Consider the following 25459-nt stretch of genomic DNA (forward strand, 5'->3'; position numbering starts at 1 on the left):
CTTATGAAAATATATATTTCAGCTAAAACAAAACTGCAGATTAACATTTTCTTGAGTGTCTGCTTTAGGTCTGTGTTAAGACTTCCATCAGTATCAGTGTCAGACTTTATGAGTACCAGCATGTGATTTTCAGATCTAATTGGATAAGTAAAAAGCAGAGCATCTAGTTCATCTTCATGCATCCGAGCAGTGAAGGAGCAATCATAGAGCTGTCTCACCCAGACAACACAAGGGCTGGGGCAGTGGTGACTGTTATCTTGCATATAACCATTTTCCATATCCTGAAATCAAATTTGCAGAACAGACAGCATTTGGGCTGTACTTCATGTTTCATTAGATACACACATCCTCCCCAAATTTATTTTATCAGACTATTCAGAGCTCTTTCTTGCTTTTGTGTGCTTATGGAGTAATCCAGAACTGTTAATAATGTTGCCCTGATAGAGATCTCTTTAACATACAGGAATATATTTTTAAAGTGCTCTTCTCAGACTGTGAACTGCACTGTTGTTAAACATCATAGGAAGGCAAATGGTGTCTGTCTTCTGCCATTTGCCATTCTTCTGAAGCAAGGAGGAAAAACACCCAACAGTATTTCAGTGATCTGTTCCACACAGGTTTCATCTGTATCTTCTTTGTTGGAAGAGTCGGTAGTTGGCATCAATTTGGATCAAAAGAACTGCAGTTAGGAAGGCCATGAGGAAGGTTCCATATTATTTCTCCAGAGCATTCTCACTACTGACGAGTTGTTTCTTGAGGCATGTAGCTCTATTGAGAAAGAAGTCTTCTGGGAACACAAGTTTTATTTCTGAAACAGGGTTTTTGTATCAATTTAAGTATTAAATGATTTGTATAGATATCATCTACACAACAGTGTGTCTTATCTCAAGATACATAGAAACTTTTGTGTGTAAATGGATATAAAATCATATTACTTTAGGTTTTGTAAGAATATGCGCAGAAGCTGATAGTTTATGTAGCATTAGTGTAATAGACCTCTGAATGAGCTCTTTAACAGCACAAGTACCTTCTAGTTTATGCATTTTCTTTAATAACCAATTTCATTCTAATCTGCTGAATAGCAATAACATTTAAAATATTTAGATTTTTATGTAATTACCTAAATGGGTGTGCTGCTGGAGCTAAAAAAATTAGGTTTGCAGTATCTCTTAAGATAAATGTGAGTCAGCAGCTGACAGTACACCTTAGCAGATCGCTTTGCTTCTGAAGTGTGTCACATTCTGTGGCTGTAGAGATTAGTGGTGCCTGACAGTGTTCTGTTATCTGTCATGTTTGCATAGAACTGATTATCTCATTTGCTTAAGAGGTCAGCAAAACAAACCAAAATATTGCAGTATATATTATTAAAGACCATCACTATCAGTCATACTGTAAAAAGATGACACCGCGTGAAGGGCTGCATCCAGAATGTAGGTGATGCGGCCACGCTTCTGAGTTGTGCAGGACCCCAGACGTGTGTGTATGACGTCACGCTGTCACAGGTGCTGCCTGTTAGGTCACCCTGTGTTGCTTCTTTACTCTCTAACATGAACCACTGTGTTCTTTGCTGCTTTCACTCTAGTGTGACTAAGTCAAATGGTGGATGAGATTGCCTTCTTGTGTTTTGTTCTGTATTTTCCCCTCTTAACTTGAATGACAGTCTGGGAATCTCTAGCCAGAGCCATGACAGTCCAGGCTGTATATTTTTCTGTACACAACTTCAGTGTCACCCTGTATATTCCCAGAAGGCTTTAACGTCAGAGGCTGAAGTCTGAAACGTCCCACGTGTTACTGGCAATAATTATTGATCAAGATTCTTGACCAGTTTTGGTTGATCAGTTTAATTAATTTTGCAAGCTTTTCAATAAATACTCATGTATCTGTAATTCTGTTCTCTGCTGGTGATCTCTGTTACCTGTGCAGTGTATTTGTGTTCAGAATTCCTTAACTTACAGTATGCTCTGTCCTACTACATTTGGCTGCATACATCACTGGCTACATTTACCGTTGTTTATTTTCAGCTAAAGCTTGATATTGACCTCTTTCTTTTCCAAATGCACCTCTTGGATTCTTCCTGTGTTCACAGGCCAGACCATGTCGCTCCTTCCTCCTAAGCTGTTGCTTGATTTCAGTGTCCTGTGGTTTAGCTTAAATTCTTAGGTGAAATTAGGAGTGATTGAATTTTCAGTTTCCAGATATCACTGGTTTGGGTTTTTTTTAAACTTAAATATATCTGTAACTCCTCTCAAACCAAACCACCATTTCTAGGACTCTTGTTAAATTCTCTTTCCTCTCTTTGCAGTGCTTTCTAGGCATCCTGTAAGGCAAAGGACACTCTCCTGGCACAGACACACCAGGTTCCATTCACTCATAATTCTCTGCCATCTCTAAAATTGCACCTATTTTTAATCCCCACAAGTAGACTAACCTGAGTTAGGAAACGATGGGTTTGGTTTGGCTTTGTTGTGCTGGCCACTTGGTTTATTAAACCTCCTTTTTGTCTGCTTTAGATAAAAATGTCTTTGTCTTGATATTTTAAGTGCTGATGACACGTGCAAAATACCAGAAAACACATCAGCAAAGTAAATCTTTGGTTTCCATAGGGAAAGGTGGCCCTAGCATGAAGGGAGTAGAAAAGTGTCTGAGAACTATTTGCCATCTCGTTTTGCATCAAGCAATGCTCAGTCAGACTGAAAGATCTGCCCCACAGCATCTCTATTCAGAATGACTGATAGTGATGGTGGTATGCTTGGTGAGGAATTGGGAATCATGCAGCGTCTGCGCTAACATGTCAGGGGTTGTTATTCTGCAATTGAATAGCAATATTTTAAATGTTTTATTAGGAGGAAGTTAAGGTTTCTTTTCATGCTCAATTAAAGAACTGCCATTTTGGAACAACAGCATTGAGAAAAAGTTGTGTGAGCAAAGCAAAACCAAAGCCACGGATGCTATAAAAATAACTGCGAGGGGAGGAAATCAGTATCAGAACTACATGTCTTAAATTGAGATGCGTGATGATATAGAGACAATTAGAATGTAATGCTTAGTTTAATGATTTATGAGACAATCAAATTGTAAGGAACAAATGTATGAAGATGGTTGAGCACACCAGCCTAAAAATAATGCAGTAGAAAAGGAAAAGACGATGCACCTCAGCATTCTTTGCAGATAAGCTGGAATTGCTGGGCCAGCCATCAAGAAAATATATTTCAGAGCAGTTTAATGAGTTTAATAGATATGTATAGATTTAAAGCATTTCTTGGCGAGATATGATGAAATAAGACTGCAGGGGTTTTGTTGTTGTTTTAAATCTCTATTAACCAATAAACGCTTTCCCAAAGCTCTGATATTTAGTTTAATTAAAAATACAAATCCTGGTTTTCTTGTATGTGATGGAAATTATTGTTTTACATAGCAATAATACGTTGCAGTTATTACTGAAAACCTTCTGTAACATTTAGAATCAGGAGTAAATCAGTGCTACCATGCAATAATTGAAAAATTGGTGATCACTTTTTTTTTTCCTGAAAGGGCACACTTAAAAATACATTTTATTTAAAAAATACTTTTCATCTGAACCACTGAGGCCAGATTTTTGTTAAGTCTTCTGCTTAATTATGTAAATCTGCAGGAAAGCCTTAAAAAGTTACCCTTTGTTTAGCGTCTCATGTAACCCCTGTGTCATACTCGGCTGTTTAATAAAGGGTCAGATTTTATTTATGTGCTTAAATAGAACATAAATATAGACATTTCACATGATGTACCATGTAAATGTAAGCCTTTGTAGTTACAAGTTTTTGTAGCTGGAGAATTGTTTTAAAAGGCATGTAATTTATTAGCTATCAGTAGCTGCTTTATTGCCTTGCCGCGCTGCAGTAATAAATAAAAGAAAGTGAGCTGATTTTACAAATGGCACACAAGGTGCACATTTTGTGAAAAAAAGTCTTTTTTTAAAGAATTGGCATTAAATCCTTTTTTTGTGATGACAAAGAGGCTAAGAGTGCAAACTGTATTTTCTGTTTATCGAAAACAGAGTCTCTTTTTCTCGAGGGCATTTTTTCCTATGATCATCAAGGGATTTCAAAAGCAATAAAGTGTGGAATCATTGTTCGACTTGAACAGTATTAAAACTTAGGTTTTAATTTCAGTGAAGTAATAAGATTTGAACCTGTCTCACATTACAGCACTGTAAGGCATTTAGCAATTGTATTTTAAAGGAGGTTTTTAAAATGCAGCTCACTTGAAAGCTAACTGTCTGTCTAGTAATTAATAGTTTCTCTTCAGCAGAGGCTGTTGTGAATCATACTAAGAAATCTCAGTTTTGTTAATAACAAATTATGATAATTGTAAGGATGTTAATTCCTAATTAGTTTAAACCTACAATCTTTTTTGCCCTTTTCTGAGATTGATTTTCAAATGAAGACAAAAAAGAAAAGTAGAGACTGAGGGTTTCAGCGTGATTTTTGCCTCAGAATTAAAAAGAAATTACCCACATTTATCTGTAAATTTCAAGAAACTTTATCCCTTGGTTAGGAGCATATGTCAGGTTCCCACTCAGAAGTGGTGAAGTATTTAATCTGTAACATATCTGATCTCATTAATTCCAGAACTGTGTTTTGAAGATAATTCTGCAGGGCACTTCTCCTTTCGGTACCGACACGGCAAACTCCGGGCTGCTGGAACTTGGTGTGCACGGTTTGCACAGATATTCTCCAGGTTCAAAGTGTAAATATTTCTTCAGGCTGGTTGATAAAATGTTGGCTGATGATGAGAGGATAGCAATCCCTGTTCCTTGTAGCTGGAAATGAGCGTGGATGGTTTTGGAGGAGGGAGGAGGGACAGTTTATACACAGGTGCATGTTCAAAGCAGCCATCAGTGTTTAACATTGGAGTGGTGAGCTATGACCTTCCGTGATGATTTTGAACGGTAACTGCCTCCATTAGCCATAAGGTTTGTTTCTTTATTTTAGTAGATGGCCTAGACTGTAAATATTAGAGGATCTAAAATAAATCAACATATTATCCTAAGGATACAAAACGTAAGAGCTATTTGTGGTTAGGAACCTTTGACAGATAGTTTGGATGAGGCAGATGATTGCCCGCCTCTCGTATCTGGCTCCCATTGCTGTGCCTGCAGGCAGTTTAGTGTTATAGTTGTATATTGATGTCAGGGTTACTACTGAGTGGCTAGCAATGACAGATGTCTATAATTACAGGCAATGCTTCCAGTATTTCAGAAGAGCCGGCCTATGTTGAACAATTATCTTATTTCTGGCTTGCCAAAGAGGGTTGTTCAAATTGCTAGTATTAGCTGTGGTAGCTGTAACACCTCTCCTTATGCCGTGGGATAAATGTGCAAAAGCACTCTCCTGTAAAACCTCGGTACAAAACCTTCTTAAAATACAGGATCGTGCTCAATTTCCTATGCTTAAGGCTTGGTCCTGAGCAATGCCGAACACCTGCAGCAGTGTCAGTACGATGAAGTAGTTTGGGATATAGAAATTTTAGGAGTAGAATAAGTAGCTGTGATCTTTATTAGTTGTTCTTAAGTGCCAAACTAATGGTAATGCTTTAGCATTGAGGTTTATTGCGCATAAGCATGCTGAGTGGGCCACTCATCTAGATACAATTAAGGAATTAATAAAATTAAGCTGGACACTTTTAATAGTTACAGGGGCAAGCAAGACTGTTGATTACTGCTGCTGAAGTACCTCTAATACTTTATGTTGTGGAGTTTTCTGCCTGACAGAAACAATACTCTTGTCATCTCTACGGTATTGGTTCCTTTCAGTCATTAGAGAATCTTAAAGCGGCATTTTGGCTTCTTGTTAAGCAAATACCTGACTGTATATATTGACTTGAATCTCTGCAGTGCAGTATATAGCTCTGATGGAAAGTGCAGCCCAGAACTGTGCTTCAGAAAGGAAAAATCTTCTGGATGATGTTCAAAAAGTAGTAGCTTTTAATAGTATTTCTCAGTTTTCACTATAATATTTGTACTCTGAGCCCTGGAGGGAAACAAAAGAGACAGTGGAATTAAAAATCTCAAACGGTGCTTTACGAAAATGGAAGTCTAAACAAGACTTTTAAAGCCAAGGACCTTTTTAACAATTGGCTACCTGAAGAGCTAGCAGATAAACTGATTTTTTTTTTCTTTCTTATTTTTTGTGTCAGAGAATACTTCTCATGCTATACCCATAATAACAGCGGCTGGTTCCTAGTAGGTCTCTTGTAGTAAGTTGACCACAATTGTAAATGTTTCTTTCAAGATTTTCAGAAAACAGGAATTAAGAAAGGAAGAAACACATAAATAAGTAAATCAGAGCTGAGAGAGAAATTGTTGAAAAAGAGATCGATTTCCATGCAAGAAAAGGTTTCTTGCTGGCAGCGCATGGGCACTTTATGGAGCAGGAGGAGGGGAGGTAGTCACTCCCCCACCCCAGACTCCTGTGAATTCTCTTGCTGTGTTAAGAGATCAGGGAAAGGATTGGGAAGAGGGTCTGGAAAAGAGCCTTTGTGGGAACTGTTAATACCTCTTCCTGCCTCAACTGGTGATGACGGAGTATTTCAACAGACTAGGAGGGAAATAACATCCCTAGCAATGAGTGAGCCACGCAGCAGATTTACCCTTCCCCCTGCGACATAACACCCATTGGTTCTAATAACAAGACCCTAATTCTTAAATGTCATCTCATAGTAGGTCTCTTCTTTCACGTGAGGATAACTTTATGTAATATTTTAATTAAGTTAGGTTTATAGATAATCCAGTATATAACTTAAGCAATATATAATATTTATTATATATCATTTATATACTTGGTTCCTCTGGTTGCTTACAAACATATGTAGCAGTGAATGGGAGAGCAACCTACTTTTTCTGTAGCACAAAGCCCAACTTTATCTTCAGAGATGCTGTCTGAAACCGGGGCAGTTTCTTATGGCCTATCTTGGAGGGTTTTTCATTTGGGGAGCTAACTATGAAACGACAGATTAGCCCATTCATGCTTCAGACTCAGAGTTAAGGCTGTTTTGAGATCTTACCTCTTTAAGTCAGCTGGTCAGGTGTGGAGGTGACCAAGGTTTTCCTCTGTTAAGAAGAGGATAGAAAAGCCAAGGCTTCTTAAGCCCTTAGTTTGGTCAGGACGTAAAGATGAATGATCCAGCACTCTCATACACTGAGTAGGGGATTAAGCTCAGATATCCAGGTATTGTCTGTGGGATTTGGAAGACAGATTTCTGCTGTGTTGTAATGGAGCTTTGAAGTGCTCAAAATTGAAGATACCGGAGTGCAGTTTGAAAACCAGTGGAAATTTCTGGATGTGTTGTGGCACTCGACACCGAGAAAGAAACTCCTGCATACTGTGGAGTTTTAGTGGGTGATGTACCTGTCAGAGAGGTGGGACAGCAGTGTCAGGAATGTCTTGTGGTCGCCTGGCATTGCCTGAATTTCCAGACAGACGTGGGAGAGGAGATGCTCCCTTTGGCCTGCCCATGTGTTCCAGCCCCAGCCACATCTGTCTGGGGTAAAGTCTGGTTAAGGTCTGGTTTCGCCTTCAGTGTGCATGACAAAAGACTTTAATGTTGTAGTGATGGTTGTCTGCAGCAAGGCCTGGAGAGCTTCAAGGAAGTTATAATATCTTAAGCATTTACACTGTGCCTATGGGGAATAACTTTACTGTAATTTTCTGAAGATTCATTATCCAAAATCTTAATTCATTATAATAGCCGTTATGAAACATATAGAAACCCACATTTTCTTGTGTTTTCTTATTTGCACAGTGTGAGAGATTCATTGCTCTGTTTTAATTTGTTTCATGGGGTGCGTTGGAGTACATTCCATACAGTGCTGTTATTGAATTTCTGTGACTGTCATTATATAGCCATACAACCTTTAGGAACTCATATTCTGAGCTTCCCAGTTCTGTAATCTGCTTCACATTTAAGAATTGACATAATTAGCTTCTTCAGAGTTATAATGAGAGTACCAAAAAGAGAAGACCTCAAAAGATAAAGCAAAGTTAGGCATATCTAGGGCCAAAGAGTAGAGAAGACAGGGAAACAGTGTTTTGGTGTGATTGCTGAATTATTTCTCCATTTTCTTGGGCTGTATTTACATACAAGTGCTTTGTTTTATAAGACATAGCTTCCACAATTTTGTTTTCTCATCCTTTTGAAACGCAGCAGGTACACTTCAAGTAATTGGGAAGTATACGATTATATAGTTTGAACCACTGATAAATCCGCTATAGATCATAAAAACACTGCCTGGCATGAGAGCTTGTGAACCTGCTGGCTTCCTCCAGTGTCCTTGATTCCACCCAGGCAGTTTTGCTGGTCTCTTCGCTGTCATGGCCAGGTTGTCAAGACCAGGTTGGATGGGGCTTGGAGCAACCTGCTCTAGTGGAGGGTATCACTGCCCATGGCAGGGGGTTGGGACTGAATGAGCTTTAAGGTCCCTTCCAACACAAACCAGTCTGGGATTCTTTGACCATTGCTGTCACCTTTGAATGCAGCATTGCACTTGGGTGTTGGTTGTGATGGTGGGATCAGCTCCGGCTTGCTGCAAGGACCCCAGGTAACTACTTGTACCTGTGAAGCTCATCCAGTATTGTAGTTTATTGTTACCACTTCTGTGAATTTTTCACTTATGCTCCTGACTGTTGTAAGAATGAGATGGTGATGGTGGGATATTTTACTGTTAAACTTGCGGGTTTGGCCATATCATGGCATGACTGCATAGTGCTGTGCGTTGATGCAGGTTTTGTGTGGAAGTTACAAATCCTGCAGTTGTAAGGATTTGCGAATGATTGTGTAAAGGTTTTCCGCAAGTCTTCAGCTGGCTGTTTCCTACTGAAAGCTAATTATGCTGCTCCTATTTGAAATGTCTAAAGGGAAGTGAAAATGAAAGCCGGGGCTTTTTTCTTGCTGGAAGAAGACAGGGGAGGTCTCCAAGGGAGGGGACCCCCAGTTGGGATGTGGGGTTCTGCAGCCTGCCAGAGCTGCCTTCACCTTCACAGCTTTACCCATGGCTATGGGAACCAAGCTGAAGGGGAGATCATTTCCACGTGTGAGTCCGCATCCTTTTATGCTCCCTTCCACCAGTGTTTTCCTCTGCCTTTTGAATATATAGCACAGTCTTTGCTGTTGAAGTGTGTTTTATTATTATACGTCCAAAATGCTTTATCATTAATTTTTTATAGTGCTTAAAAGTCTAAGGGTGCTTCATTGTTGTGGTTGGGGGTTGGTTGTTCTTCTATTTTTACATGCTGAGAGCGTGCATTGGTTTTGAAAATGATTTTGAAGAAGGTGTTTAAAATATCACATTTATTTTTGCTTACAATTTGTCACATTAGGGAATGGGTAGTAGTTTTTATTACAAGCACTGTATTCATGCTGACTCGAAATGACCCCGTCACACGTGAAAACAAATCAGATTGTTGCTGTTAATGAGCTTTTCAATTTACTATTCAGTGGATCAGATAAGTGGATTTAAGAGGTAATGATCCTGCTTAGCACTCAAGCTTGGCTGTCAGATCCTAGTAGTTGTGGGAAATCCCCAGGGACAAAAGCGTTGACACAGTTCTTGATGGGATAATGGGAATCAAAGCTAATGGATGATAAAAGGAGTAGTAAGAGTTACAAGGATAATTGCGGATTAAAGCACTACTCTTTGTCAACACTGACTGCTGGTTTAGTATTTTATTTGTTAAACTCTGATGTGGGGAGAGCCTAGTTTGACAACAGAGCACAATGGCACCAGGATCAGGCTGGCTCGCTGGTTTCCTATGGCAGAAACGAAAGCTCTTAACAGGGGTGTGAGCTTGCTTCTACGGTTACATTCCTCCCGCTCTCTTTTTCACTCTTCCTAATACCAAATACAGAAATTCTTAAACTTAGCTAAAATTGCAGCTGCCATAGGTTTCAGAAGATATTATTTTTGTATTTGAATCTATTCTTACATTATTTAATTTACTAATTATATATAGAATGTATACTGGAATGTATATTTGCATTACTGCAAATAACTTCACATTTACAGTGTCAACGGACTATTTTGCAACGTTTGGAGGATTTTATATTACAAACTCCTTAGTATCTTGATTATCCTTTCAATGACTTGTTTGAACTGCAGCTGATTTTGCCATAATAAATACAATTATAAAAGGGTAAGTTAGCTCACAAGTTAAGTTACCCTTATTCTTGGCGCAGTTTCTGGTTTGAGCTGCAAGTTTATTTACTCATGCCTTTATTATGCTCAGATTTAAAACTAAAGTCTCTGGGCTATGAAAATACAGTTTTATTCTCTGTTATTATTATTGTTGTTGTTGTTGTTATTTATTGACTTCCTCAGAGATAGAATATTGCTGGGTTTGGTTTTTAAGCACAATCATGGGATTCCATCACTTGCAGGAAGGAAGTTGGTCGAAGAAAGGTTAGGTACAGTAACCCAAGTATTGCGTGAGCTAAATCAAGTTCATTGCTATTTGTGTGCCATATGGAACGTCAGCGAGCAGAATTGACAGCTAGATGGCACCAGGCTTTCACTGCTGGGTAGCTGAGCCTGCGTGTGCTCTGCTTGGTGCTCTCATTCCAGACCTTAGTGATACTTAACTTGATCACATCATATGGAAGAATTACCTATAACAGTAATATTTGGGTTAGTGTCACGAAAGGTTAAAATGACTGAAATGAAATGTACCGACTGGCTGATCTGCGTTTAGTCTGCTCGTAAGCAAATAGCAGTGTTGCGTGAGATCAGGATAAAGTGTGTTGGCAGAGGATTGCTATGAAAAGTTGCAATATGTCTCCCTTCTGTTTCTGAAGTCGATTGAACCCAACTGAATGTTTTTATCCAGACTAAATGTCAGGCTACTAAAACTACTAGAAAAGTTTAATAAGGTCACACAGTAAGGAAAAACTATACTTGTGCCTTGCATTTATTATGGAATCTGATAGGTGAGGTGATGGGTGAACTTAGCCAGTAGTATATGTCTTTGATCTAAAATAAAGGGGAAAAGTGTACAACTGACGTTTACTTGGCTGTCATAACCTTTGTTCTTCCTTCACGATAACAAAACTGGATGTCCAAAGAGTACCTGATTTACAAGATTTTATGACTGGCAGTTCAAGAACTTACACATGCAAGCTAAAGATCAGCACTGAATCGCATCCCACGGAGGACAGAGACCAACAGAAGAATGTTTTCTCCATCCCTCTGCATTTTATTTTTTTTTTTTTGGTAATAGAGACTGTGTTGTTCTGTGAACAACAGAGTGGGTTTAATGCAGGAAATTTACATCTCCTTAGTGGGAAGAAATGTATGCAAGGGCAAGTAAAAGCCTCTCAATCCCAAATTCACAGAACACCATTGAAGACTGAATAATCCATCTCTTCCAAATGCTTCAGCTAGGCTGGATGGACAGCCGTTTGTGCCTGTACTTTTCTCTTGCAAAAACAATATGGGGAATGTTTTAGAATAACTGAAAATGCTGGTATGTGTAAAAGTTTATAATATGCTACTGTTGAAATGTTTATTTCCAGGTGTATGCCCGAATGTCGGAAGTCTTAGGAATAACAGACGACAACCATGTTCTGGAAACATTTATGACAAAAGTGTGAGTTTGTGCTTGGGTTCTGTTCTGTATGTATTTTGTCTTGTCTTTAATACTTACATAAAATCCGAGTTTTATTTCGTTATGTTTGCTTTTGGCTTGAAAAATGGTTTCCATAAATGTGAAACATTTAAAGTAAGGGATAACCATTTTCAGAAGCATCCATATCTTATTTTCTGAAGGTACTGCATGTCTCTAAATAAACACTCGCAGCTGGATATATCCTCCACAGTACCTGCATCCCTTCTTGAACTGGCTTGTGGGAGAATAGAGCTGAGATTTCAGACTCTGGTTCAGTGGCAGCCTTTCCTAAGCAGTCCTCATCCCTCCCCACCCCTCATTCCTGCACCATCAGATGTCAGTGGAACTGCCTGTAAAGCTTCATGGTAATTTGCATGTTTGCAGTAGGGAGCTGACCAAGTTAAACTGATCTCTTTTTTGTTGTTTTGGGGAGGCTCTTCTGGGTTGCTTTTTGGCAAGATCTGGCAAAAAATGTGCTCTCAAAAATACAGATTTAGGGAGGAGGATTTTAGAGCCTCATACTTATCAGCTGTTTTCTCATCTGGGGCATTTAGCAGAGTAAGAGGTGTTTTAATCTGACAGATAAGTGTTGCAATACTTTCTCTTTAAGAATAGTCCTAGAAAATTACTCTGGAGAAGGTACCTTTTTCTCATGCCTCTGCTGCAGCTACTTTCCTTGCATGCCAGCAAAACGACGAGGATCTTGTCTTTTATTACTTATGTCCTTCATGAGATTTGCTAGTTTCTCCTGACTCAAAAAGAGTTTCATCTAAAATCAGTTTTGCTCTTGAAGCACAACAAAATGGGCCCTCTGAAAAATTGTGACTATCCACTAAAAAAATCTAGGAGTCCCCAGGAGACAATGAGTTCTGTGTGTGCCTGGAGAAAGAGAAACAAGTACCTTACCTCTTTATTCTGCAGTGAGGAAGATGCTGCATCATGCCATTTACTTCACATCCTCTAAATCCGACTTACAAGACCTTTAAATACTTTCAGTAGACTTTGACCTGCTAGAGAAACATCTCTACTGGTGTTGCAAGGTTAGTTGTGACCTGTTTGGACAGGATTAAACATGGCTCTTTTGCTACCATGACTACCAACCTTGAGAAATAGTAGCAATTAGGACAGGGTCATTTTCTAATACACTTAACTTTTGTGTGGAAAACCAGGCATAAATGCTTTGCTTCCTCGAAACCAGAAGCTGAGTGTTGTTACATCTTGCCTTAGGATAACAATAGTACCCGTCAAACCTTGATATTTATCTGGAGTATGCTTTGAAGACAGGTAAATGGGAGGGTGATGAATGGAAAAATATTGATGGATGCTTATTGTACAGTTTCTGGAAGCAGTCCATGTCATGTTATTAGACAGCTAAACTTCATTTTAGTGTTTCAAACTACAGTAAAACTTGGAACAACTGAGGAAAGAGGGGGGGAAAGGGGACTGTTGTTCGGAGACCAGATGCATGTTTGCTTCTCTTTTTCTACCTGTTTCTGCTACTGAGAGGAAATCTCTGTTGCCTTTGTCAATTGAGGAAATAACATAGCTTTTAACAAGTTGTATAAGTGCTATACGTGTTTAGATTGGATGGGGCTGTATTTGCACAAATAGTGTAAATTGAGTAAAAAAACAGAGTTTTAATGTTTCTTGAAAGATTTTAAAACAAAGTACATAAAAAGCGAAACTGCTGCTTTTTAGGTTACACACTCTACATTTTTATTTTCTCTTTCCCCATAGTTTACTGTATTTTCCTAAAAGCATGAATTGTTCATCGATTAGATCAGTTTAATTTTACAGAATGGGTGTTACAGCTTGAAATGGACAACTCGGTAGCTTTAAGAGTTAGCTGTGAAACTGCTCTATCAACACATTCATAATTGTGTGTCCGCTTTGCTAGCATGCCAGTTGGCAAATCTGAGTGTGAAACCGTAACATACTGATACATAATCCAAAAGCTACAGTCTGATGGGGCAATCCAGTCTGGCAGCATTTCTGGTGCTCTGTTACTGAGAATAAGCTGCACATTCGTAACAGCAGTGGGCAGGATATGTGACTGAGAGACCATTCGCCTTTTTGTGGATGTAGTCAGCATTTTTAACCACACTTATTTTAGAAAGCCACCAGTTCAGTGTTATCTCTTACCCCACAAATCCATTCCTTTCTTAAGTAGCTGAAATTTGTTTTCAAAGGCACACACTATTCCTCTGTTTCCATGGAATTCTCTGTCCTTGTTCCTCACCAAACAGTCACATTACATGTTCTTACACCTCTTGGCTTACTGGGAGTGGATCAAGGCATAGACTCTTAAGGCAACGAGTGAGGCATTGTACCCAAAAGCAGTAGGAGTCTTCTCTCTCCTTCCACTGGTCATTTCCTTTGCAATAGCTGTCTATCTGTCTTGATCCTTCCATGTATAGGTAAGAGGCAAGGAAATATTTAGACTGGAGTAGTTTTAGTTCCATCTGCTCCTTGAGCCTGTTCTGGGCATTTGGCTAAAACCGTTTTCTTTTTATTTTGGCTACAGGCACCTTTTCTTCACTTACCCTTTGTGAGCCTCTTCTTGTTCCTTTCAATTATTGTCAAATTCCAGTGGAAGGGATTTATTGTGAGGGGTGGACTTACAAAATATTTGCCCAAATATTTAGTATTTTTGGCTGTGATGAAATAACTGAAACGTGAATAAAAGAGGCACATCCAGACGTTGCTATTGGATGCTTTTTGCCCTCCCTTCCCCTTTTGTTTTACCACTGTTATGATTTCACTGTGGTGGATGCACATATACCTACATATAATGAGGTTTTCCATGTGATAGTGTTTAAGCAATATATAAGTATAAAAACTCCTGATGTTTTTTGAACCTTCATACTGATGTAAGTCCATGGATCTTAGCATAGTAAAACTTGGCACTTTTATTCATGACAGAACCTGCATTTTTGTAGCTATTCACCTTTGTCCAACTCTAATGAAAAGTATAGATCCAGTCACTGTCACTGAGCCACAGAGAGCTTTCACTGTAAATGATGATAATCTACAAGAAATAATTAAAACATAACTGTACAAAGCCAACAGATGGTTAAGTTCAATATTACTGACATTTAAGTACCACATAAGGAAGAGATTTTCTAAGTCTTTGTAGGCGATTGGGATGCCCATTTGTCTTGCACTGTGGTGGGAATTGGCTAGCACACACCTTAAGCAACTTTGGAAGTTTTGTTATAAGTGTATAATTCTTTAAAATTATTTTTATAGGGCAAATCCATTTATAATATCCTTAGGTTGAGACCAAGGCTGTTCCTAAATGTACACAGTTCCAGCTTTCCAATTCATGTCGTCCTTATACAAGCTTAAAAGGTTTTCACTCTCTGCTTCAATTATTTAAAAACCAAACCAACCCAAACTTGCTGATTTACAGCAGTCATTATCTCTTCTGGCTGGTAGCAGCTTAACTTTTGCAATTGCTTCTTTGTCATCTTACCAAGTCTCCTGTGTGTGAGGTACAGTAACCTATGTGTGTGCAGGAAGTATAATGTTCCTGGGGTTCCTCAGGTTGGTGGTGATAATGAACCTGCCCATTGCATTTCAGAGAAGGGATTCAAGATCTTCTTGAAAGAGGATAGATGAATTCTTTGGGTGCTTACAAATGGCCTCTAAGCAATGTTTGAGCACCTTGATATGCAGTGATAAATGAAGGTACCCACCATCCCTGTGACCAAGTGGGTTTTCTCACTTTCTACAGTACATACTCACCCTTCAGCACTCCCTATTCTGTGCTGACTATGCTTTGCTTTTGCTTTCCTACCTTGCATCCCTGATTCTGTTTCCTCCTCTAAAATTTTCTTTCTTAAATTGCACTGCAAGTTTTAAAGTCCTCCCTTTTAAGGTGGGAATTCCACTCCATGTATGGGAAATACTCCAGTATATTCCAGGATACTCCAGAAGTATCATTTCCCATCCACTACTGACATAAGGTCTGCTGCGTCTTGTATGAAGGCTGCACGAGACTCTGCTGTGCAGAACTCCTCAGGGCAGTGTGGTATGGTCCATGTGTCTGAAGAGGCCTTCCCAAATCATAAACTGAGGACAGGACAGGAAATGAGGGTGCCCATTGTGGGGGACGGGAAGACGCAAAATGGAATTAAGAGGCTGGAAGTGGCTATCTGTACCTTGGCCAGATAACATAATGACTTTGAATGTGCAAAGAATTTTGATTTTTCTGTGGATAAGATGGTAAACCTTTTGCCAGAGAACTGTAAATTGGAATATCTAGTCATTATTTATCTTCCCTTTCTAGATTTTAGGTTAAAAACACACAGGATCTTAAAGTAATACATTTAAGCCACTGTATTAAGGGAAGAGGTGTGTGGTGTGCTGATGGAACTGCATTGGTAAGCAGTCACGGCAACAAACTCTCATAGCAAGCTGGAGGGTTCAGAAGATGCAAGGCTGGGAAGCTTCTCTGGTGCAGTTTTTAGAAGCTAAGATTTTGTTCTTGTCTTCTTACTAAAGGCAAACTAAAATATTCCCAGGTGTACTGGCTGCTTTATGTAATGCTCTTTTGTTTAACTTTTTCAGTCTCGCGGCCTCTCAGCATGGGTCAGTGTTACTGTTGCTCTTTCAGTATTGTGTCTGCAGTTCAGTATGTTCATACTAGTCACCAAAATTGGAAATATTCTGCCATTTTTTATTTCCACTTTTTTTTTTGTACTTGCCTTAAAAATGTGTTCAGCACTCGTCTACCATGGATGTTCTGGTGAATTTGGCGTTTAGCTGTTGATGAATCTCTTATTTTCTGTAACTCATTTGAAACTTTATGATAGGCTCCTCTGACTGTGGTGCATTTGGTTCATAGTCTAAATCAATAAGCTGCTTGAGAGAGAAGGAAACAAGAACACTAGTACTTAAATCCAAGTGCTGTCTTGCCATGATTCCTCCAAGAGCTGTAAATTTTTCTCCTTTTTCATCCCTTGGCTTCTCTTCCGTACGTGCTTTTTGTATTACGAGATTCCTCTCTAGATCTTCACAAATTTTCTAAGATACTTATAAAGTTTTGTAGATATCTCTTAAAATATTACATTTTAGGTGCCTTTCATCTTGCCCGATAAGGCAGAAACAGAAATGAGAATTGCTATGATTATAATAGAAATTTTTCAGCCTCTGTTCACTCATGAGAACTTTCTGGCTTTTATATTATTGCTCCATCTTTCAGCCAACCAAATGCAACCATGAAGTGAAAGAACAGATGTACACACAAGTACTCTGAATGGTGGATGAAGAGTCTTATTTATACAGTTTTAATTCGTGCTTCAGTCTGTCACTGTGACTTCTTGTTTTTCATTAAATGTCTTATATCTGGCTTCCTAAGGACAAAGATTCGGCTCTTTTGCAAAACAGCCCTTTTATGATTTTGATATTGATGTCAAATCTGGGTACTCCAGATTCATTTTTATTGCTTTGTATGGTGTATACTTGTTAAGGATTTAGTGCAACTATAAACATCTCCAGAACTCCCCGTAGTAGGGATAAACTGTGAATTATGGACTTGCTAGAATGGGCTGTTTCTTTAAGGCAGTCTGAACCTCTGTAGCTTTCATAGAGATTTTAGAAAGTAAATCAATGTTTGTTTGTAAATCCAAATTGAGGATTACTGCTTTGGTAATTGCATTGTTATTTGCCTTTTCCTGAGCAAATAATACTAAACAGATGATTTAAACTTAATCTCTTTTTCAGGAAGTTGTAAACTCAGGAATGCTGTTTATGTGGTATAGTACATTCTTTAGGCTGTGGATACGTAAAAGCAATAATCAGTGCTGATTTTAAGGCATTTAACATCATTTCTTAAGGTTCTGTATTCCAAAATTGTAATCCTACTGCATCATGGTATAAATAGCTGTTACCAGCGCTCTTACATCGTGGTCTTGCATTGATAGATCTGACAGTGTGAAGTCAAAATCATTATGCATATTCTACACACAAGGAAACGGAGGCACGCAAATCTGAAATGACTTATTCTTGATCACCTGGAAGTTTGAGATACACCCTAGCACTTTGGTATCCCAAGCAGGAATAGGTGCCCGGGCTTCTGAGCCAAGAAGTCCTGCTTCCTTTTTACGTGAATGGGCTATGTTTCAAAAGTCTGTGATGGCCTGGTTTTATTTGTCCACATGAATTCAGTATCAGAAACTCTGCTGTGAATCTCTTACACAGCATTCTCTCCCTGTCTGGAAGAGGAGGGTGTTCAACTTTCCTCAGGGTTTTTGAGCAACTGAGGAAAATGGTGTATGTCCCAGAATGAGTAGGGCACGGTACTTGCCTTCAGGAAAGGGAACTAAGAGATTGCAACTTGTTATAGGCCAAGCAACCTAACTTGGATTCTCCAAGGAACACTAGAAAAAGTTACTAGTGGTCAGTGTATTATCGATACGTGCATTTGGGCTACTTGGGGTGGGGGTTGAGGGGGGTACTTTCTATTTGGACTCACCGGCTGGTGTTTACAACAGAAAGTCTCAGATATTTGCCCTTCAGTAAGATTGCTGGCATTGGCCTACTTGATTCCCCTAAGAAAGCTAAGAAATGTCAGACGCAAGGTCAGTGACTCTTCACTTACTGTTGTAACTACTCCTTGTTTGGAAAAAGTTACATCCCTCCACTTTACTGGCTTCTATTTACCCCTTTCATCTGAAGGCTAATGCCACCTCTTCACCTCCTAATAAATCTAGTAGGTGAACACAACAGATTCCGTCCCAGGTTGCTAGTGTCTGCACTGTCACACAATACGGAAGAGGTTGTAGAGGGTCCCAGCTCAGTGTTTCACATCTCACGTCAAAGTATGGATGGTAGCAAAGCAAGTGTTAGCTGCATGATTTTACTGAAAGGCTAACTCTAAGAGTTTGTTGTCAGAAATGGTAAGCTGTTTTATATGGTGTTCCCCAAGGATTGGTAATAAGTCTAGAGTTATCCTATATCATTATTTATGCATTGGTCCATTAATCAGAGTATGCTTCCTACGTCTGAGAGGGTTGCAATTAGGGAGATGCAGTATCCCCTATGTATCTTGACTTTAGTTAAGTGTTTGGTGTAGGGAAGAGGAAAAACAGGGATTAGTACAGGAACTGCAAGGTCGAGTTTCACTGGGAATTTGGTGTTCTGTGAACTGCCCCTTAGTTTTTCTGTGCCTCGTTTCTCCTGTGGAAATTTTCCTGGGGAATTTATAGCAATTTGTTTTTACCTTGTGAAGAACTGAGCAGATAAATACTAGAGAAGTTAAGTGGCCAGATATTGTGTCAGCAAGTAAGATAGATATAAGTAGTGGTAAGCTCCAGATAATTTATTTCATTATGACAGATGATGGATTTTTTAAAAATGAATGTATTGTTACGATATTACAAAAATGTTTGAATCCCCTGTTCGGGAAAAAGGCAGAGCATGATTTTATAGCATTTTCTGTCTCATAAATGGGAAATCCTAAGATGTATCACAGAGATACGTTTGTAGTATAATGTGCTATTACTTTGAACTTTTGCACTGCACTTCTCAAAAAGGGGAAGATGTGTTGCAGAATCTCACTCTTTTGTTTTATTTATTCCAGTGTGACAAATCTTAAATACTGGGGAAGATGTGAGCCTGTGATTTCAAGAACTCTTCAGTTTCTAAATGACCTTTCTGTTGGATATCCTTTGCGTTGTCTATGGCATATATTGTTTGACAGTAATAAGGTAAATATCATTAGCAAGGCTTTTGGTGTCTCATATGCCACATTCTTAAACCAATCAGGATGTTCATATTTACTCTTTTGGTTTATCTTTTTCTATGCATTGTTTTTTAAAGGTGCTCTTATTTCCACCTGTTTCTTAGCCACAAAAGAGAAATCATGTAACTAGTTGCTTATGGTCGTCTATCCTATTCCTAATCTTCTAGAAGTCAATACCGTTGATGAGTTCAACAGTATTGAGAACAGGAGCAATGCTGTTGGCAGTTGAGAACAGGATTGGTTCTGCTTTCAGGATGAGTCAGCTGGGATATGAAGTATGAGCTGAGATTTTAAACACAAGCCTCTACACATGTTTTGTCATTGCCTGATTCCAAGTTTCTCACTGTGTCAGTACCATCATTATTACTCATAAAACAGCTTTGACTTTGCACATGGGTTCAGGTATTTTTGTGAAAGTCTTGGCCAAATCATGATGCTAACTTGCTGTCTGTTGCAAACCTTTTGTATCTTGTTCTTGCTTACCATAAACTGGAGAATACTCGCTCTTTGAGTTTTCAGTCAGTTGAGCAGCAAGATTGAAAAGTAGTAGCTGGTTTTGATGTGACACGATGTTTAAAGGTACAGGACAGATAATAAACCACCAGGGCTCAATAATACATTCAATCTTGAAATCCTTCTATATTTTAAAATGCAAACAACTTTTCAGTAACTTTGTAGAGGAGATTTTTAGAGAAGCAGAGGAGAAAGCACCTGGAATACCACAATTGGTATCATTTTATTTCTCCATAGAACTCTAATCCTGTCAGAAGAATTTTAATATATTTCCTTGGGTTGAAAGATGAGTGTGGATTTTCACATTCCATAAGTGAATTTTGTTTAATGAAAATCATACAATGTGTACTTCTATTTGTTTACTTGAAGTACCATTAAGTAGCTAACTTGATGTTTTAAATATGCAAGTGCTTACACTCTCATGGCATCCCAGAAGGAGGACTGGGAAGGACTTGAAAGTGAAACATTGCTAAGGAATTTGGCAAAAACAGAAGGCGAGGCATTTCTCAATGATATTCATGGAGGGGCTAATGATATCTCTCTTCTTTTATTCTATATACTTACTGTTTCAGCAGGGTTCGAGACACTTTCAAAATAACCAAGAAATTTAATGTGGTGCACCTAACTTCAAGTGCTTACCTGTTTATGTATGTATGTATGTTTGCTGCAACAATCGGCTAAAGCCAACAGGCATCTAGCATTTCAGATTGTTTTCTGGAGGCTTGCAAAGGCATGTATTCCCATGGTAGCTCTCAAAAATGAGGGTCACTTTAAACTACTGGTACAAGTAATACTTTCCAAGGCTGAAATGTCTGGATAATTTTAGTTTTCAAATTACTCAAATTATATTTGCAGCAAATGAGTTTCTGCTCATGAAATAGATACAACATCAGGACCTAGAAAAGGATGGAAAAGTAGATATTTAATAACCTGTGTTCTCCTGAGGAGTAGAAGTGTGGTGAAATTGTGGGGTTGTTTTTCTTTGCAGAAACTTGCTAACTGTTGCAAGAGCAGTTTCAGACCCCCGTGCATAGTTAGGATGTAAAGCAGCACATAAATCTCAACATAAAGCAGCATAAACCTCACACATCAGTGTGAAATGTTTAAAGACTAGCAAAAAAGAGATTATCTAAAACCATAAATACCAAAATTTGTTCGATGACTCTTTAATGGAAATGCTTCAAAGAAAAATTCTGAGAACAGTTGCTTTTCTGCTTAGCTGGGTGGGGTGGTACAAAGACAGCTTTAATGCTGGTTCACTTCCCCGTGATGTTGTATTAGTTAAGTTTAAAATTGTGTTGCCTGGCAAACCATAAAAGATTTCAGAAGTATTAGACACCCACTTTTGTGCTGGAATTTAATATGCAACTTTTTATTGGAAAATAATCGTCCTTGTCTGGCAAAATCCACCATGCAATATTTCTGTTAGTAGGCATAATGCAATAAAGACAGGGAGGGCTATTTATCACTACAAATTTTGAGGATTTCAGGATTCTTTTTATTATTTTAATATATTTCTTTGGTATTAAATCAGAAAAATGATAAATTACACCTGTCGAGGCTGTTTTTCCTTTTTCCCAGAAAATGATGTACAACCCAATTTCACTGGTCATTTTGGCTTTTAAAGATATGTATTTTTTCCTATTAAAAACTCTACCAATAGGGTTTTTTTTAATAATAATACTGAAGTACTTTTTATTTCAAACATATGAAGTAGTTTATAACTACTTGCTGGCATTGCAAACTTTGGCCTTTTCACATTATATTAGGGGTTTTTTTAAAGGCATTAAGTATACATTGCTTTGAAAGAAAGAGTGTATTGTTAAGATGCTGGATCCAGTGGATCAATTTTCAGTATTTGAGATAGATTAAATTGTGGCAAGCCTGAAAGGTTAAAATAATTATTTATTTCATTTCAGTACTTTCCTGGATGTCAGTCAGCTTCTACACAGTCTTTGAAATTGGTCTTTTTCTTTTCTTACGTGTATAATAGTCTTATTCTAAAGGATAACCAGGAATTAAAAGCAAACCATATTTCCAGCAACTTTACTGCATAACAGAACCAAAACCAAGAAGAAAAGCCATAGGACAGTATTAACAACAAAGGCAACAAATGATTGGAGCTGCTGTCATGGTTTACATTACTTTCACAATTACTCCAGGTTTGCATATTTCGAAATATATTAGCCCAATTTGATTTCAAAGCTCAGTTATTTGAATTATAAATCATTATGTCCCTCCTAGCTGATCAGTCCTGAAATATCTTTGAATTCATTTACATAATGGAATATGTTAGTCATTCCTTTATGTCTTTGAAGCCATAGTGCTCCCTCATGCATGTTTAGTTCTTCTGATAATTAACTTTTCAACCGTATATTTTTGTAGCAAAATAAGTACAGTTTCGTTGTTATTTTGTACAATAACTTGGGGTAGAATATTTATAGTCTCTCAAAAATTCCTTTTCCATAGCTTTGTTAGTCTTATGTTATGAAAGGCTCTCCCTTGTAACAGGGAAAAAAAGCCCAAACCCAACCGTGTAGCTTTGCAATATAAAACCATGTAATGCGATGTCAAATGTTATAGATTGACAGAGGAACATCATCTTAAAACTAGATTAGGAGATTTTCCAATAACAGATATGAACCCTATTCTTACACTTTTACCTGCTTAAAAAGAATTTAATCCATTTACAATGAAAAGGGAAATTGTTTATTCCCATAAAAGTAATTGAACTCTTCAGTCAATTATGTGCAGGAATGGCAGAGTGCAGCAAGCACTCAGAACCAAGTAGTAACAATAATAAGTGTTAGGGGTGTTTGTGCAGGACTGTAGGCACTACTGTACAGTCTAAAGTTCATAATAATTCATGATAATCATACTGTTTATTTCTTAAAGAACTTCATCAGTGTCATGGATCAGCAGTGTTTGATGATGAGACCTGACGTACAAGCCCATAAGTCATTTCTTTCATTTGATGCCTTCAATACTTACGGATGTTTCTGTGGTTTGAATTTTCCTATGGCATTCCGGAAAAATGTGTCAGTATACTTGGATGTCAGAAAGCCTTTTATATCCCCATTGCAGAACTGAGACAGTGAAACTTTAACTGACTTGTTGAAAGTCAGGCAGGAATTTTATGTTGAAGGGGAAGCAGGAGTTGAAAACTCCAGGCCAGTGCTCTGGCCATTCCCTTGCTTCTATTTTGCTAAATAACATCTGGTTACCTCTGTACAAATCTCACACAGATGTCAGCATGGACTTTTTGGAATACACCGTGTATTTGCTGTTACTCGCACCCCAAATGCTTGCATTATCTGAGGCAGGGAATTGGTGTGTGCTCTTGCTAGTAGAGATGTTCATAGTGCACACAGCCAGGAAAGGAGTCCAACTGTGGAACAAGTTAACTGCCTGAACTTGAAGGGCTTCTATAACATAGATTTTGCAAACCCAACTTTTGATTTAGTACAATTACTCATGCTTTTAAAAGAAGTATTTTTAAGAAACATACTGCATTTCATCAGGTGTAACCACCTAGTAAGTCAGCTAGAATATGTGATCTGCAGATACATGCAGTCCTGGAAACACTTTGTTTCTGTGTCATTTAGTGTGCGTCTCCCTGGGAGCCCTTCTGTACAAGCAGGTGTAAACAGACTTAGCTTATCCGTGAGACCAGGGCCAGGAGCTCCAGCCCTGGGGTCATGTATGCTGGTGCAATGCATAGACCAGACCAGGAGACCTTCCTAAGGGGCCTGCACTGGGAGGCAGAACATGGAGCCGGGGATGATGCCACGCTGCTGGGCTGGCACAGCCTTAAACTCAGCCGGTTTGTGGAGTGGGACATTTCAGTTCGTGCTTGGCAGTAGTCAGTTAGATTAGCTTTGTATTTTGTAACCCTGGATTCCTGTAGATGTATTCCTAGATAGCTCTAAAGGTCCCAGCTGTACTACCTTGTGTTGGACCTTGCTCTGGCTCTGAGATCTTGTATGTTCTTAAGAGGTTCCCATTCAGTTCTTACACATCCTAAAATACTTCGGTTAAGTGTTCAACATCACTTAGTATGTATGAGATGGATTTTTAGCTCTTGTAACTGAAACAAATTAAATGTGATTTTGATGGGTCAGGAAGATCACCTCTAATTTTGGGGCCATTACTTCAGTGCTGTGTAGGGCTGCAACCAGTCCCATTGCCAAGAGCCAGTCATCTCCAATGCAGGCAGTTGCAAAACCACTGGGGTTTTTTACATGCTGAAGAGACAGGTCTGTCTGGGGAAAAACCAGCACATTTATTACCAGAAACTCTCCGTTTAATTACTAAAGTCATTTAGTTCATTCGTCTCTTTTGTGACTAGAATATATGCCATGAAAAGTAGTTGCTTTAATTAATAATAGATTATGGTCTTTAATGTTCGCAAGAATATCTCTATAATGTATATTTCTGGATGAAATTCAGATATGGGGTTTTTTTAATGTATATTTGTTATTGTTTCAGTAAGGATTTTTTTTCCTCACTAAAAATTCCTGGCAGTTTGTACAACCTGGTAACATAATCATGATGCTGCAAGGTTGATTCTTCCTTAACACCTCCTACTTACAGTCTCCTGAAAAAGCTTGTGAAAATAGAGGCTGTGAAATTCATGCTTCAGAATCACACAGTAAGTTTTCTTACTATGTTAAAAAACATTGTGTGTAGTACATCTTGTAGCACGCTTAACTTTTCGTATGCTTACATTTCAACAGAGTAAGCACTTTCCTTTCTTGGGTATCAGTGATGATTCCAGCCTCAGTGACCTCAGGTGCCGGACAGTGTTCTACACTACTCTCACTCGTCTTCTCATGGTAGAGTTAGGTAAGATCCTTCCCTCATGTCCTGAGACACCTTCCTGTCTTGTGTTGTACCATGAATTTTTAAGGTTATTAAACCAATCAAACAGCAGCTGAATTGTACAGTAAATATGTTGGTGTTTAAAGCACTGCTGAGCAACTTTTGAGATTTACAGTATTAAGCATGAACACTGTATTTGTTGCCTTCTGTTAAAGAAATAAGCAAGATGAGGTATTTTTTTTGCACAGAAGTACTTTTTGTACAAGGATTTACACTACTAAGTGCCTGAGTGTTTCAGATTTCCAGGGAGCACAGCAATTATGCCAGAAAGTTCTTGCTTCTAGTAGAATGTTGTTTGGGGTTTTTTATTCATAAAATCCTAGAATGGTTTGGGTTGGAAGAGACCTTAAAGATCATCCAGTTCCAGCCCCCTTCCACAGGCACGGGCACCTTCAATTAGAGCAGGCTGCTCCAAGCCCCATCCAGCTGGGCAGGTCTCTAGGCAAAGACTTAACTAGGCAACATGTGTGCAGAGATGATAACACAGTCACATAAGGCAACAGCAGTTGTTCCTCCCCTTGCTGATAATGGGTGCTTGCACTGTCTAGTGCTGAAAATGGTTAACTGTGAGGCAAGACCAAACCATGTTTATCGGTGTTTTCTTAAAGAATGGCAACTGTGAACTGGACCTGCATTTACTTGCCGTTAACTGCTTTCAGTACAGGCTCAGTGTTCTGTAATGTAA

At 38.6% G+C, this 25459-nt stretch overlaps 1 protein-coding gene across 2 annotated transcripts in view; it reads left to right on the forward strand.

Moving 5' to 3' along the window:
- RANBP17 (RAN binding protein 17) overlaps positions 1-25459 on the forward strand; it is a 156126-nt gene that overhangs the window by 71143 nt on the left and 59524 nt on the right. For both annotated transcript variants that reach the window (XM_065691080.1, XM_065691081.1), the window contains exons 15-18: positions 11542-11615; positions 19219-19299; positions 24481-24544; positions 24630-24738. In XM_065691080.1, coding sequence (XP_065547152.1) covers positions 11542-11615; positions 19219-19299; positions 24481-24544; positions 24630-24738 — 328 coding nt within the window. The remainder of the gene's footprint in view (positions 1-11541; positions 11616-19218; positions 19300-24480; positions 24545-24629; positions 24739-25459) is intronic.

Source organism: Lathamus discolor, chromosome 10 (assembly GCF_037157495.1).
Source record: "Lathamus discolor isolate bLatDis1 chromosome 10, bLatDis1.hap1, whole genome shotgun sequence".
NCBI classification, from domain to species: domain Eukaryota; kingdom Metazoa; phylum Chordata; class Aves; order Psittaciformes; family Psittacidae; genus Lathamus; species Lathamus discolor.